We start from the raw sequence: 16,011 nt of genomic DNA, 5'->3' as shown, positions 1-16,011 counted from the left end.
TTTATACTTATTCTGTTAAGTGGCAGTTCATAAATATAACCACAAACAGAAAAGAAAAGAAGTTTCTACAGGTGGAAATAACACACTAACAGTAACAGAGCACAGTTCTTGTGAGACTATAATTTTACACCTCTGTCCAAACCAAATTTAAACATCTGTCTTTTTTTTAAATGGTCTTTGCAGTTACAGGAGAGCCGTGTCCTACTCCCTTGGAAACAAGAGGGATTGGAAGTTAGAGGGACTGTTGCAAGTAAACTTAACTAAGATCAGAATCAGGCTCTGAGAAAGACCTGACAAATTCTCTTGATAATAGTGCTCAACTTTGTCAAGCAGAATTAATCATAACAGCAGCAGAGAAATTCTGTTTCTCTCGAAGATACTCCAGCAGATTTCTATCAACAAATCTAAATACCCAGTTAAAATCATGCTATAATACTTCCTTCCAATTGTGTGGGAAATAAGTTGTGCAAATTTTGGTGAAGGATAAAGTCAAGTTCTACCTTGCATGAACGGTTCAGTCTCAGTAGTAAAAATTTTTGCTCTAGGAAAAAATACATAGAAGGGTACTACTCTTAGGCATGATGAGTATATGCAGATATCAATTTCACTCTTGAGAAAAGACCTCTAGATCACTTCTGGCTTTGCTCACAGATCCAAGGCATCTTACTAATTCACATTTTGATCCCTAGGAAACTGAGCTTGCCAAGAAAATATATTTTAGGATACAAAATGATCTTCAGGTCAGGTGCATCTAAAAAGGTGCATTTCTTTCAAAAGGCAACATGTCAAGCTTTCAGGAGAAAACACTGGACTTTGTAGACAGGAGGTCTGTGTCCTTTAACAGAGGCTTTGCTATCTTAATTTTTGTTTCCTCTGTGAAAGGACTTGCAGCAGGCTTAATGAGCTACGAAATGTGATCACTCACAGAATTCTCCCATTCATGTGCAGCTCTGTGTGGTTTCCGCCAGGCCTGGGTTTTTGGAAGCTTATTCAATTACTCTACTCTTCAGTTTTGCGTTTGTGAAAAACAGTGATGGAGTACAGTGTCACAGGTCACTTCTGATTAAACATCCCATCCTTCTCGCAGACATTTAGCTCAGAATCCATTTGTGTGCGACTGCCATTTGAAGTGGCTGGCTGATTACCTGCAGGATAATCCGATAGAAACCAGCGGCGCTCGATGCAGCAATCCGCGTCGCCTTGCCAACAAACGAATCAGCCAGATCAAGAGCAAGAAGTTCCGCTGCTCAGGTAATTCATTTATCCAGGCTGTACTGCACTTTCAATTCAGAAATAAGCAGGTCCAGAGAGCCTACTAATTGAATCTGCAGGACAGTGTTTGCTATAATGGATATTATAGAGCATCTTTTAAAATTAAATTTGGAAAATTCAGTTAGTTCTCCAGAAAGCCAATTACATTATGGCTAAAAAAAAAAAAAAAGAGAAAAAAGAAAAAAAAAAAAAAAAGAGGGAGGGGTGGCAGTCTGTAGCTGTCTTCTGCGTGTCTCTTAAAAACAAAGAAAAGAAAAAGAGAAAACCTTGTGACATTTAATTTTAAAAAATTACTAGGTTATAAATGTCGAAGGAAGACAGTGAAAAAGTATATGAAGCCATATAGCAAATCACATAGTTGAAGGGGTAGAAGGTGGATGGGTCTTCATTTGTATTCAGGCAGAACTCTTACTGACCTTAATGAGAGCTGAGTTTCAGGTAAGTTCTCAGACCTAAAAGGCTGAGAACAGTATGAGTGAGATTTTTATACAACTAGCAATGGGTATTTCTGACCTAGGATGTGAATGCAGCTGGGGTAAGGGGATGGCATCGAATCACATACTGTCATAGATCATTGTTTTTTATATATATCCACATGTAGCATGCACTAATTTAAGTAAAACTACCATCGAAGTTGGTAAGATATTTGTTTTTAGTAAGTTTTGATTCAAAACTTGTATCATAGTTTAGACAAAGATCTTGTGTTATGGGCTAGGTGGAAAAATATTTCCACCTAATAATAACCTTCGCAGTAATGTAAACACTTTTTTCTCAACCCTATCCATTCTTTCTTTATTGTCCAGCTATCAGTAAAAGGACATTCATTGCCTTACACAGCACAACTAAGCAGACTGCTTCTTCAAGTGTTTTTTTTCTATTGTTTGTATGTATTTTAGATTACTGCATGTTTGTATACTGTAAAGACAAGCAGGTTTCGGTGAGCAAATCTACTGGTGTGTACTGAGAAGAAAAATTACTGTTATTGATGGAGTACCTTGCAGTGTTTTCTATAAAAATTACTATGATTTTTGTCTTTTTCCTCTGAAAAAAAAAAACCCTCAACCGTGATTAATTGTGTTGCTGGTGGTAAAAGATTAATGACTCTAGATGGGGATGCAGCATGAAACTGAATGGCAGCAACCCAAAACAAGCCGTTGTGCTTTGTGTATCTCTGCAAGCAATATGCTGAGCTAAACCTTCTCTTTCTGGGGAAAATAAAATAAAGATAACTTCATTTGCAGTGAGGTTTTCTTGGGCATGCTTGTTAAGGTCTTCAATCACTTGTGATTCAAGCCACAAAATTTATAACCAGAACTGAAATTATGACATACTTTTATCTAGGTTTTTGGATCGTGTCCATCATAGTAACAAGATAATTAGTCAGTAATATTTGTATTTAAAGAAACTGGAAATGAAAATGCATAAATATAATTTAGAAAGGAAAGTAGACTGAAAAAACAGATCAGTATAAATCTGTACCCAATTTGCCATTGTTATTTTCTTCTGCTTTTATTAATAGGCTAGAGAAATTAATGTTATGTATGTGCATGCATGCCTTGAACAATGGTACAGGCTATTGGATAACGCAAACACCATCTGATATCATTTATGAAAGGTCATAGCTAAGAAGGGCAACAATGCAGAACACAGTACCTGGTGATATTGAGAATAATATTTTGTGTGAGTTCTTATCTTGGGGGTCCTTTCCTTGAGGCATTAGGCTGTTTTTCCCTTGGTCTCCTGTTCTACGAGTATATCAAAACCACATGGAAAAGGCATAAACCTGACTTATGAAGGAGAGCAGGGAATGCACAGCTTCAGAACAATGATTTCAGCTGGATGAAAACTAATTCTGTTCAAAAGCTCAATAGAGAAGATATCCTTGCCTGTAGAGTTTCCAGATGGCAATGAGATACATTGAACTCGACTCACTGTCTGCTCACATGAGACGGGGGAAACGTCTAATGGTTTAGAAGACTCTTAGTTTGTAAATCAATCAAGAGAACAGACATCCTTGGCACCTGTTCTACTCAAGTTGTCCCTTTGAATCATGGCTGCTTCAGACATGGCATTTAGCAGGAATTTTCCATGTTTTCATCTTGAAGAAGATGTTTCATCCCAGGATTTAACACAGCACGTCTCTGTGCAGAAAAGTCCGCGAGGTATGAATCTTCATCATTCAAAGTCAGACAGTTGAGCAGTGCTTTGTGTTATCCAGGGATGAGCCTGCACAATCCCACTGGGATGGCAGTGCTTAGTAACTTGTCAGTGTCCTTGTTAGCTGTGGGATTCTTCCTGTCTAGTTTTTTCATCTTTTGGTCAGTGTATGAGAAAAGAATTTTTATTTTTAATCCTTTTGTAAATATGCATCTTTTTTCTTAAAGGGTTCTTGTTTCAGGATCCTGATGTTTTCATGTAGTCATATTTTCATTTCATTTTAATACATATAGTACATGTCAGTGGTCAGAAAGATGATTTTGTGGGGGAAAGCATACTGAATGTGAGGGGTTGGTTAAGGAAGCAATGTGAGGTGTTTTATCATGACCTGATCTTTGACCTTTGGCAAGTGGTGAGGATGCATGGAAAGGGTGAGCTCTGTGGGAGTAGAGGTACACAGCCAGTATCAGGATCACACCCATGAGTAGTTAAACTCAGGTGAGCTTAATACTTCAATGTCAGGGAAATGACCAGTTTGGAAGTTGTAAAATCCTGAGGTCATCCTGAAGTGGTGTGTGTTTTCCACTCTGATTTGGATTCTACAAAGTATCATAAAGAGGACTGTCAGGAAGGACCTGGCATGAAAAGAAATGTGATTCAGTAAAATTAAGAGAGAGGAAAGGGAAGTGCTTTTTGTGCAAGGATAGGAGAGAGTAGTGGTTATCAGGAATGGGGAAGAAAAGCTGAGATATTTGAAGTTTCATCAGTCTGAAATGGTACAGGAACATCAGGAAGGTGATGTCACATTCAGACATGTGGATGGGCCAGATAGAACTGTGTTTGATTAAGTGAAATTGTGAAGACAGAAATATGCAGCATAATTAAAAAAAAAAAAAAAGTCAAATCTAGAAAACTTTGTTCTGCATATTGTTTCCTCCAGTTTTTATTCCAGCTCCCCACCACCCTTTTAGATAGCTATTTAGCAAGAACAACTTGCCGCCTTCTTTTTGATTATTGAGGCACTTTTCCCAGATGCTATTTCCTCCCTGAACCAAATGACTCAAGCTTTTACTGATAATGATGGAGACACATCTGCAAAGGTTATGAGTGGCCATAAGAAAGACATTCTGTGCAACAGGTAGATAATGTACATAATTCTTTTTAAAAGGAGAATTGGAAGCATTATAGCATGAAATGAAGGAACAGCAGGGAAAGGGGCATGTTTTTGCCCGGGGCTGTGAGACAAGCAAAGCTGTTGAATATACACTATCAAATATGTTTCAGCCTCAGATTGCAATAGATACAATTTCCAGTGTTTTTCTGCCTTTCATGTAATGTGATGCACCAAAACAATAATAAACCTCCCTCTTGCTCAGCTCTCTCCCCATAGCTATAGAATCTGAGACTAAAAAAGTTTTTTTCTTGAAAAAGAAATTGGTGGAATAGGCTGTGACTAATTACCTCTCTCTTCTGTTTAGAAAAGTGAAATACTGTCATTTTCAGTGACAACAGTGAAATTCTGTTGATCATTTTTGGTTTTGGCTGCGTCTCTCCATTATGAACACCAAAGTAAGGATCCAATGGTATTTGCCAGTCTTAGGTCACTGGAGGCTCCCACTCTTAGTAGGAATAGGGGAAAAAAAGAACAACAAAAATCTTCTGCCCAGTAGCATTTGATTAAGTTCACTACACAGCAGTTTTGTTTTCTAAAGGAGCACTGGGCTTCAGGAGGAAGGGAAATGACTCTATGAGCAGATTGTGTTGTCTCTGTGGTAGCGTATTGTCACTTCAAGAGTTGGCAGGATCCTTGATTGCTGTGTGACACTGTGTATGAAATAGCTTTTGCAGAGAGCTGCCCTTGTATTCAGCTGTGTATCTTTTTATTTTCCCTGTGATATGTTTGTGTTTTTCAGTATATTGTGTTTTTCAAAAGCAATGAAAGTTCTACCTGCTGTACTGACACAAACCATTTCTGCTAATGATCGAAGAGTGTCTATATCTACAAGCAACACATCACAAAAGCTTTTTATCTCCTGATTCTTAGAAATAAGGTTGCTATTTGAAATATCATGAAGTAACCCTTTCTTCCTGCTTCATCTTGCATTGGGGCATGCATTGTATCTAACTGACTTTAGTTACTTCAGTTCCAGACAGTACTGTACAAATCAAAAGCACAGGGAATAACAGGAGGAGGACAATGAACCATCTGCCAGTACAATTCTGTCCTTTTTGGACGCTGCTGCTTGTTAACCCAACTCAAATCAAAGCCAGCTTCTGTAGTACATATGGATCCAGAACTTGGATATTTAGGGCTAGTGTCAGGTCTCCTGTGTTATCCCCTCTTATTAGATAGCAATGTAGTTGCTCTTTGTTCACTCATCATTTTCTAAGGCATTTAATAAAAACTCTTCTTACTAATTGCAGTTTTCCTCCTAATCCTTTATGTGTCTTTTCCAGTCTCTGTCTTCATACATATTCACCTTTCTTGGGTTACCTGTCTACTTCAGAACAGAGTTCCTACTGCTTGTCATCAATTGAAATTTCCTTCTCTCTTCTCTGCGTTGTTTCAGTTGTAGAAGCACAGAACTGCAGTGGACAGAGCGTTCCTAGACAGGAGAACACAGGCTGCACGTCAGGGCTTTTTGCCTGGTCCCTACAGTTTACACGTTCCCTGTCCATTGGTCCCCCTAGGTTATCCCCTTCTCTGCTCTTAGTGGCATGTAAACACTACTTAAGCTCTTTGTGCTCTCAAAATGAAACATGTAATGTCTTGTTACTCCTCAGCTAGTGTTTAAATGTCATGAAAGGCAAGTGAATTTAATTCAGATCTTACATAATTTTATCTGATTGAAACACTTTTCAGTTGTTTCCATAATTTGCCAGTCACTGATGACAACTTTGCAAATTCCTTCCATTTTTAGTGAACAGTTATTTAGTTATGTATTCATATTCTTGCCCTTAGCGTTTTCTGTTTGATGAAAAGCACTGATATCCACCTGCTCCTGTCTGGCTCATTACAGAGCTGCAGTGACACATGTGCTCCGGGATTTGCGATTATGCCTGCCCTTAGCGTGCTGGTCTCCAGCACCTCCTGCCTGAGCAGGCACCAAGCCCTGACAGCTTGTGGGTTTGTCCACACTGGAGGTGACAGTGGTGGGGATTGGCAGCCCTGCACAGGCTGTTCTAGGCCTGGTCAGGTTTGCAGGAAATACTGTCTGAGGCCAAGCTCCACCACTTCTGCTCACCAGGGCTTTTGCTTGAGTAGAGGGAGGAAAAGGACTATGAAACACTGCCTATGATCTGGACAACTGGAAAGTTTAACTGTATTCAGATTTATTTCTGCGGGTGTTTTGAGGGGATTGATTTTTGGTTTGGTTTTTTTTTGGTTGGTTCGTTGGTTTTTTGCATGTTTTGTTTTGGTTTTATTCAGTTAAATGCTGTTTGCTTTACTTCCCCCACCCCCCCACCTGCAAAAGACAGACTCAGCAAAAGTACCTTCAGAAACTCTCTGAATATAGAGAAACTAAGGATATGCATATGCATTTGCTGTGTGTAAGAATAATTCTGTCTGAATGAAAGGTTGTTTAACAGCCTCAAATCACCTGCAGATTAAGTCCTAGACTGAAGTCATAATTATGAACCTGAAGTTTTCACCATACACTATAACGGACTATATTTGAGCTTGAGTTTGCATTATTTTTTTCTGAAGTTGAAGTCATTAGAGAACACAACACAACTGCTATGACTAATATTAATGGAGCTGACTTCTCTTGTACTGTAGAAATGTTCTTGTTGAAAAGTAATTTGGCTGTACTCTATACTGATTGTAGCCCTCCCTTTTCTGTAAATCTTTGATAGCAATTCAGATCTTTATGTTAATATTTGTGTCAGTGACCCTAACCCTTCACTAGCTCTTGATGAACACTATGATGACGGTTTCTTGCGCTGCAGTAGGGGAAACGTAGGCAGTATGGAAGTCATTTTACTCAAGGAAGCATAAGCTTAACATAAAGCAGGTGGGTCTGTTTGGCAGAGTATCGTTCTTAATAAGAAAGTAAATTGTCATGTTCCAGTTAAAAAGTTTATCTTAAGGCTGTGTCTCATTTTACTTTTAAGCTGAAGCAGTCTTCAAAAAAAATAAACATCTGAACTGCTTTGTTACCAGCCAACATACTTATTTGCAATTACAGTAGAGGCAATGAAAAGAGGGGGAATGAATGTTGAGTCAAAGATGCACTCATATCACTTATGCATCCAAGTAACACAGTTGTCCTAGATTCCCCATGTGGGCAGAGTAGGGAGATGGATAGATTCCTCACTTGAGATCTGAGCTGTCCTGTGGAGGTGTCTTCATTAGCTATGGCAGAAAGCTGAGTGATTACTCTTGCAACTAAGATACCTCAAAAGTTAAGGTATGACTGTTTTCTCTCACATTGCTATCACGTGTGTTGAGATTAAGCTGAGCAATGCTTACCAGACATGCAAAGTTAGTACTTTTTTGTGTGTGTAGTGATCACTTAAATAGAATAAAGAAAATAATTGGAAAGGCATTGGCATGAAGAGAGCTAGTCAGCTAAAACCAGTGCAGGAAGGTTTGAGTTGGCAATTGGATGAGAAATTGTCATCGACTGTTCTGAGACTGCGGCAGTCTCCTGAGGTGTTACAGCTTGATGGGACAGTTAAAAATAGGGTCCTATATACAAACTCTTAGCAAACTGCAGATTCAGTGAGTGATAAACAGATTTTGGATTACCAGAGGTGAAATAATACTAAGAGCAAAGCGTACAATGCTGCTTGGATGTACAGGATATCTAAAGGGTGGGGTTCTTTGTGAAAACTGGCAAATACCTGGAGATATAATAATTCCTTTTTCAACTTTTTCATTTTTTGCAAACATTTGTGCAGAATGATTTATGTACCTCCAAAGGCTTATGGAATATTTTTTTTAATATAATTTACAAAATACCTTGCTTCCCTGTTTTTTCCTATTCAACTTGAGGGGAAAAAAAAAACACACAAAAAAAAAAAACAAAGCAGAAGGCTATATCCCTGCACATTTTTTGTAATAGTCTGCAACAAGCAGAAAGGCCCTAGAATGTGCCTGTGGAGTATTTTGCTTCTCATGTATTCTGGGGACATAAATTAGGGTTTTGCCAGACTTTTCTTTGTGTACTGGTACCTCTTGTTCATTGTAGTTGATGATTAGCTTAGGCAGTTATTGTGAGCCGTGTTTAATTACTGCAGCAGAGGAATAGAGACTTGCTCAAAATATTCTCCAAGGGTTTCTCAGGAAGACGTTTGCAGGGCTCTGACTGCGTTTGTTTCTACTAGGTCTGAAAGAGTTCATTGACAGTGAAACTACTGAGTTTATGACCGATAGTCCACTTAATACTGTAAATCAGTATATAATATAAAAGTCTTTGGAAGATATGAACTACTACTTCTCATTGCTTAACAGAGTACTGTGGATGAATTTATTTGAAGAGCCCATGCCAGAATTGCCGCATTATTAAACCAGCGTAGGAATAAGGATATGGAACTCTGCATCCTTCTTCACTAGAGCCATCCAAAATTATTGGCAGGAATGCTAGTTATAGGTATAATTTCTAAATAAATGAGGTGTGGATTGCAGCATTATGCATATTTTGAATGAATCACGGAAGAAAATTAAGGCCTCTTTGTGTCATGATGCATGAGTCACAAAAGAAAATTAATAATCTAAATTTTGTATCAGTTAGGACTCTGGCTAGTTTGGCAGCTTGTGGGGATTGAAGGTTTATTGTGTTAGGTTCCCCTAAAAAGCTGTTTTCATTTCTTTATTATATTGTAAAAATAGACAGTAAATCAAATTGTCTTACTTTTGTTGCTGTACGTAAACCCACAGTATGAGGTGACTAAGTTAATACTGTACTTATTTTCTGGAGTTACTTTCCCGAGTAATTGTGTGTTGACTTTCTGCATAATAATGCTGGTTCATAGCAAAATGGTGAAGCAGAGCCCCTTGTGTATTATCTGTCATCTCTGCTCAAATACTTGCATTGTTCTCCATGTAGACAATGAATAATCTGCTTGATGCTGACTTCGTTCTTTGGGCAATGCAAACCCCTTACTAAGGAAAGTGGTTTATTTATTTATTTTTATTAAAGCACAAGCATTGACCTTCACTAAGCCCAGCAAAATGTTCTGAGCAGTTGCAGAGGACAGCCACTTCCTCTCTTGTTCATGAAGCCTGCAAGAACATTTGGGATGTGACTTTCAAAAACACACTCCACTGGCATAGCTCTGCAGACGTTAAAGTCAATGGAAGTTTTATTTCAGAGGGACCAGTCAAACCAAAACTGAATGCCCTACTTTATACGTCAAAGTTGCAGGAATGAGTTACAAGAAGTAAAGCTGTTTGAAATAATCCAGAGTGTTGGAAATAGAGAATGCTTCCATCAGCAAATTATATACAAAACCCAACAAATATTGTGCGAAGAAACAGAATAACAAAATACTCCTGTTTGCCTTAATATGTCTGTAGTAGCACGTGTGCTACCTTGCTGTAAAGTGTGGTTGAAACAAAAAAACCCAAACAAACAAACAAAAAAAAAAAAAGAAAAACAGACTGTCAGTGTAAGTGCCACCAGCATGAAAAGCCTCTGGGAACTGAAATCAGGCTCAAAGGGGGCTTGGGGAGCATTTAATGCCAGATCTTGGCCATCAGCTCAGAATCTACTATTGTTAATATAAGCTGCGGTATTTCTAAGATTGCATTTAAATAAATGGAGGAAACCAAAATGTCATTCATACTGAAAGGAGACACCAGGAGAGAGTAAGTACCTAACAAAGAGTAGCGTAGGCTGGGCATGCAATACGTGGTGGAAGTTGCACATCCTTCCTGGAAGGAGCTGGTTGCAGTCCTTTGGTAGTGTTTTCTATCATATTGGTTCTGTCTCTGAATTCGCCTGGGCTCTGTTCTTGTACACTAACCCCAATTGTGCTCCAGGGTGTTCCTGCAGTTGTAGCGTAAAGGATGACCTCTTGTATCCAGCACCTTTTTGCATGGGTGGAGTGGAGAGCAGCTCTCCGTGAATCTTCAGCTTGTGCTTCTCCATGCTGCTTCCTCTCAACGCTCTTCTCTCTTTGGCGCTGCCTAACTCTGACTCTGGCTGTTCATGGGGTTTTCCTTTGTGCTTGATCTAACCATGTGGTAGAACAATACAAATTGAACATGGTTCTGTCAAGCACCATGGAAGGCTGCATACTCCCTGCCGCATGGCATGCTGGGATACTTCTGCTGTTTTCAGAAGCATCAAAAGGTGAGAGACTCCCATTTCCTCACAGGAAAAATGGAAAAGGTGAAGTGTTGCTTAACCAGATTCCTGGTCACTGCAGGGGGCAGCCCTAGTGATGTTTGCAACAGACTTTCCAGAGGGCTTGCATGCAGAATAACCATTTCTAAGTAATTAATCTGTTTAATTGCTCTTAGAATGAAGATGTTAGGCATCCTGTTGATTTAATATGATTCAAGGGTGATTCCAGCCATACCTACAGAGATGAAAAGTCATTTTTTGTCATCTTACCTTATAAATAATCTAAGCTACATCTTTCTGTATGAGCTGTCCAGTGAGTCCTCCTACCTGAGGTACACTTTGGATGCTGTTTCTATAACAAGGTGCCTGCTACTTAACGTAACTCTGGACCTGGTCTGAGCGATCTGAACGTGCTGGCATTTCATTATGAAGAAGTATCCTACAAAAGAACTTCAGAAGAATCTGCAAAGCATTATCTTTTGTCTCTTGAAATGACATGGGTAACATGGCCTGTATGAAAATAGTATTATCAGATAATTACATAGCACAAAGCTGAGTCAGTGTACCCAAACGGGCCGTTTTAGCTATGACAGCTTAATAAGAACTTTGACATACTTTTGCCTAACTTCCCCCCTATGTAAAGTAGAGATAATTACACCTATTCGTGAATGACTTTGAGAGCCTCATACAGAAGTTTTCTTGTATGGAAATAGTACCTCATCTTGTAAATTTGTTATATATCTGTTGTGGAGCCATCAGAAGAAGAACATCTAAGATACTTAGATTTTTATCTGTAATTACTGATGAGAGTTAATACAAGCAATGTGAAGTTATGACAAACAATGTACCTCCTTTTTTTTCCTGAAAACCTATGAGAATTGTGATCTAGTGGTTACTTGAAATGTTGGGATTTCTGGGGTTTTGTCCAAGTTTTAGATTGAGTGATCTCTGTGATCATGTTTTTGGTCCCAAATTTGAGGCAGCTGCATCCATCTTTTCTAGAATTAATATATCAGGTCAGTATTCAAGCCCCTGTTGAGACAAATTGGGTTTTTTGTCCAGAACAGCACTCCTTTTAAGGCCTTCAGGCAAAGCCAAGTTTTAAAAACTGAAATCCAGTTTGCTAAACAGTGCTTGAAAAGAAGAATAGGACAAAAAGGTATTTGTCTCGGGTGCTTAATTTTTCCATGTGGGTATTAGAAAGGCACCTAAAATTTTTGAGGAAATGTGGTCTCAATACTGCTGTTTTGTAGAATGGTGTGTGTTCGTTTTATGATACTGAGGAACTGCAATGCCCTGGTACCTGATAGTGGTGTCACATAGGTTATGAAATGAAAATGCTATCAGAGTAATGAGCAATTCAGATAAACACAGTTGCCTCAGTTAAACACAGGCTTTGCTGTTGCCTTGGCTACTCATTTTACAGCAAACTTAATTCTTCCTAACTTTGGAAATTACTAGAAACTCCCAGGTCATGTTTTACGTTCAGCCAAGCTTGACAAAGTTCTCAGCTACAGTGCACACATGCTTTCAGGTATAAGAAAATGACCAAATGGTTGGTCTGGAATAGTAAAATGAAGCCAAGCGTTTCTTCTGTGCCTGTCCTCCATCTCTTTTCAATAACTGTCCACAGGTGATTTTGCAGTGTGCAAGAAGTACTACATGCATGTGATGGCTAATTGTACGTCCTGAATCCTGTCATGTTGCCTCAGAGCCCTGCAGCAGTACACTGATAAAGCCCTGTGTGTAGGAATGGATATGCGCACTTAAATGGTTCTGTAAGCAGATGGCTGAATTTCACATCAATATCCCAGATGGGAATATCTTAATAGAGCAGCCACCTGCCCAAGTGATCTCAAGGCTCAGGTCAAATAGTAAATCCTATCCAGTCTTTGGCAGGTGACTCCTGCTGTCTCACAGTCTAATGGATAACCAAGTACTTGCTGAGCATGTAGATGCTATTGGGGTAACTCTTACTGAAACTCACTTTAGAAGAAATAAAAAAAGGAAGGGGAAGAAGAGAGAGAGAGAAAGAAAAGTACAAAGGTGATGCTTGCTGCCTTCCTCTCCTGCTGAACTGACAGGGCTTAACGCTGTTGCAAGTGTGGTGTCAGTGTGCTGATGCCCAGGCAAGATCAACTTCTTATAGCTGATGCAATGTGGGAAGTTGTATGCCATCAAGAGTGAGACTGCTGTCATAATGTGGTAAATAATCTTTATTTACTTTGCCAGAAAGCTTAAGAGAAAACCAAAAACTGATTTTCACCCTCTAATGTTACATACTCCCTCTTCTCCTTCATAAAGCATTCTACTTGCTTTCCCATCTTTTTTTCCCCATAGGAAGATAAATCTTGTATCCATCATTAGACTAAAAATTATACTTAATTTTTTCCCCTGTGTAACTTCACGATGTTTGTGATTGTTCTTTCAAAGAAAGCTTTTACAATGAAGATTAGAAGTACTTCTTCAAGGGTTAATTTGGGGATTTCTGAGACATTTTCTGATAACTGAAAAATTTTGGTGGGTTTTTCAAGGCGTACTGTAATTATAGCAGTTTTAATAAACTCTAGTCCTGATAACTGTTCATCTTTGGCATTATTTCCAAGGAATCATAAACAACCAAAGGTAATGTCTCATAGACCTAAGAAAGAATAGCTGTATGTTCTTATGGTCAAGCTAGAACATGATCATCACTTGATGTTTTAGCCTGACTACCAACACTGGAATTTTTAAGACTGGAAATATTCTGTGTATTTTTTAAAGGATAAGATTTTAAATGATGGCTGTGTGGGGAAAGTCTTAAACTGTATTTTTATAATACTTTAAAATGCCCAGTGGTCCTAATATTTTAAGTGATGTGCTGTCAAGCTAAAAACCAGTAGCAAAGTCTCACTTTAGATGTATAATTTACAATAAACATGATAACCTGCAAAGTATTTAGCACCACAGAAGTGGTAATGTACAAAGCTGTATGTGATGTTTCTCATAATCTAGTTCGGAATTACCAAACTAAACCGAAATGTGTCTGTGGAATCAAAATGTTAGATTGCCTGCAGAACTGCTCGCTTTCACTGCATCACCCTGTGGAGGTAATGTGTAACATAAATTAAAATAATAGTGGGTTTAGGTGACTTTTTTTTCTTGCAGAAAATCGTATGCAGTCATAAAATGAGCAGTAGTGTATTTATCAGTCTGGGAAGGGGAAGCAGGTGATGAATGTCATTGAGTCTCTAAAAATAAATCTCAGTTCAGGTTTAAGTTTTTATTGATGTTTTCAGGTTCTGAAAAACTAAACTTTTTTTCAGATCGCTCCTGAGAAAGCTTTTCAATCAACTTTTAAAACTCTGGAAACATTAAAAAATACTTGTTGGTAGTTATGATCACTGGGCACTGGACAAAGTTCCTGAGACAATTCTGGTGCTTCCATTATGAAATATGAAGTGTGTGGGCAGGTATTGCATGGCGGGGTCTTGGCAGCACTTTGCTTGCATACACAGTTATTAATACTCCTGGTTCCTTGAAGCACAGAGATCAAGTTTCCAACCTGCTGTTATTAAAAGAGAAAAACCAAACCTGAAAAGGACATATTAGTTCACTGAGCCTAATTGGAAAAGCATTTCATTAGAACGGGTCAAAAAACTAGTCAGAGAGGTCTGGCAATCATGGTATAATGGTACGTTAGGGAGTGCTTCTCACTAAGTATGGTCTACCCGTTCCTTAATTAAAATGAAAATGATTTAAACTGCTATTACTTTCCTTTGGTGTTTGTTTAACATAGCTAATAAAGGTATCTAATTGTTGGAAATTTGACAAGGTTCTATCGTAAAAGGTTGCTTTCAAAAATAACTCTTATGTCCGAGGCCTGAAAATTCTGGCCTTTTTAATGACACCTTTAAAAATCCTTTGTCATTTGAATGCACCAAGATAGCTCCTGCTTTCATAAGATCCCTTTTCCTTGTTGCTGGACTAAGTTCCAAAGGGGAAAAAGTGACTATGCTGGAGCTCATTTGAAGCAGACTCCAGCAGCTAATTAGATGTGCTTCCAAAAATACCTCAACAGGTAGGCTTGTTAGACAAGGAATTAATCTGTGAAGGGAAGAGTGAAAAAACAGAGGCTAGTCTTGGGGGTAATTTGAGAAATTGCTGAACAGCAATCTTTGGCAAGTATTAAAATTGTGTTTAGGAGTGGGGAGCTGACAGGAGGCAATGTTGAGTATAGATTCCATAAAATCTCTGATTGCCGCAGTTATCAGGAACTGTTTGCTGGAATACATTTTCCTTTTGTTGCAGGGTCAGAGGATTACAGAAGTAAATTCACCGGGAAGTGTTTCATGGACCTTGTCTGTCCTGAGAAGTGTCGCTGCGAGGGAACAATTGTAGACTGCTCTAACCAAAAACTCACCCGACTACCCAGTCACCTTCCTGAATATACTACTGATCTGTAAGTGCTGGCTCTCCAAGATGTGCTTAGCAAGGCATGTTGTGTTTCCGAGTTTTTAAAGGCTGTAAGAGGGACTCAAACCAATTCAAGCCACCTTTTACTTTAATCCCTGTTTGAAAAGGGGGAAGTTAATTTTATTTCAAAGGAGCACCACGACTCCCTTATTTACTTAGCATTCATGCCAGCTGTGGGAATGAGAAAGGAGCCATGGCCCTGTGCATCAGCTGCTTCTGTGTGTCTTCTTGAAGTGTTGACCTGTTACGTGGTCCAGGCTGTGTGGTTCCTTTCCATTCTCCCTTTGAGTCCTTTGTCTTTGCATCTGGTCCTTTTTAAGAGCTGGATTAACCCTTTAGAGTTAAATCTGTGACCAGGAACTCATTCCATCTCAGCAGTGCCTGCTACTTGGCTGAAATGGCTCTCACTAAAACTAATGTATGGTTAAGCTGATTTTCTGAATGTATGGTAAGTGATTTTATGAAATTTGCTTGCTTTTAGAGATTCTTACAAATTATAAACATATACTGCTAAAGAGAGTAAGAGAAAACATGTTTATTACTTGGTAACTGAAAAATCTGGTTCTTTTGTTATATCAGCAGCCCCTTCAAACACAGTTCTCCTTTTGTGTTAGTATTCTGTTTATTATACTTAAAGTGTTCTCTTTAAACCATAAAAATTGATGATCTGAAGTTAAGATAGAAAAATATGAGTGTCGTCCAGAAACACTGCAAAGTCTCTACACAGGAAAATGGAGCTACATGTAATCAGAGAAAGAATTTTGCATTCCAAGCCTGCCAAGACAGTGGCCATTGCATTAATTTTGAAGACCAGTAGACTTTTATGGGAAAG

The 16,011-nt window shown here is 38.7% G+C and overlaps 1 protein-coding gene across 1 annotated transcript in view; it reads left to right on the top strand.

Annotated features, from left to right (window-relative positions):
* The window catches only part of SLIT3 (slit guidance ligand 3), a 530,317-nt gene that overhangs the window by 386,219 nt on the left and 128,087 nt on the right, over positions 1-16,011 (top strand). Inside the window, exons 15-16 of the mRNA XM_040604595.1 lie at positions 1,088-1,251; positions 15,015-15,165. Of these exons, the coding sequence (XP_040460529.1) occupies positions 1,088-1,251; positions 15,015-15,165 (315 nt within the window). The remainder of the gene's footprint in view (positions 1-1,087; positions 1,252-15,014; positions 15,166-16,011) is intronic.

Source organism: Falco naumanni, chromosome 8 (assembly GCF_017639655.2).
Source record: "Falco naumanni isolate bFalNau1 chromosome 8, bFalNau1.pat, whole genome shotgun sequence".
NCBI classification, from domain to species: Eukaryota; Metazoa; Chordata; class Aves; order Falconiformes; family Falconidae; genus Falco; species Falco naumanni.
The sequence above is the reverse complement of the archived record's forward strand: the minus strand, read 5'-3'. Positions and strand labels throughout refer to the sequence as shown.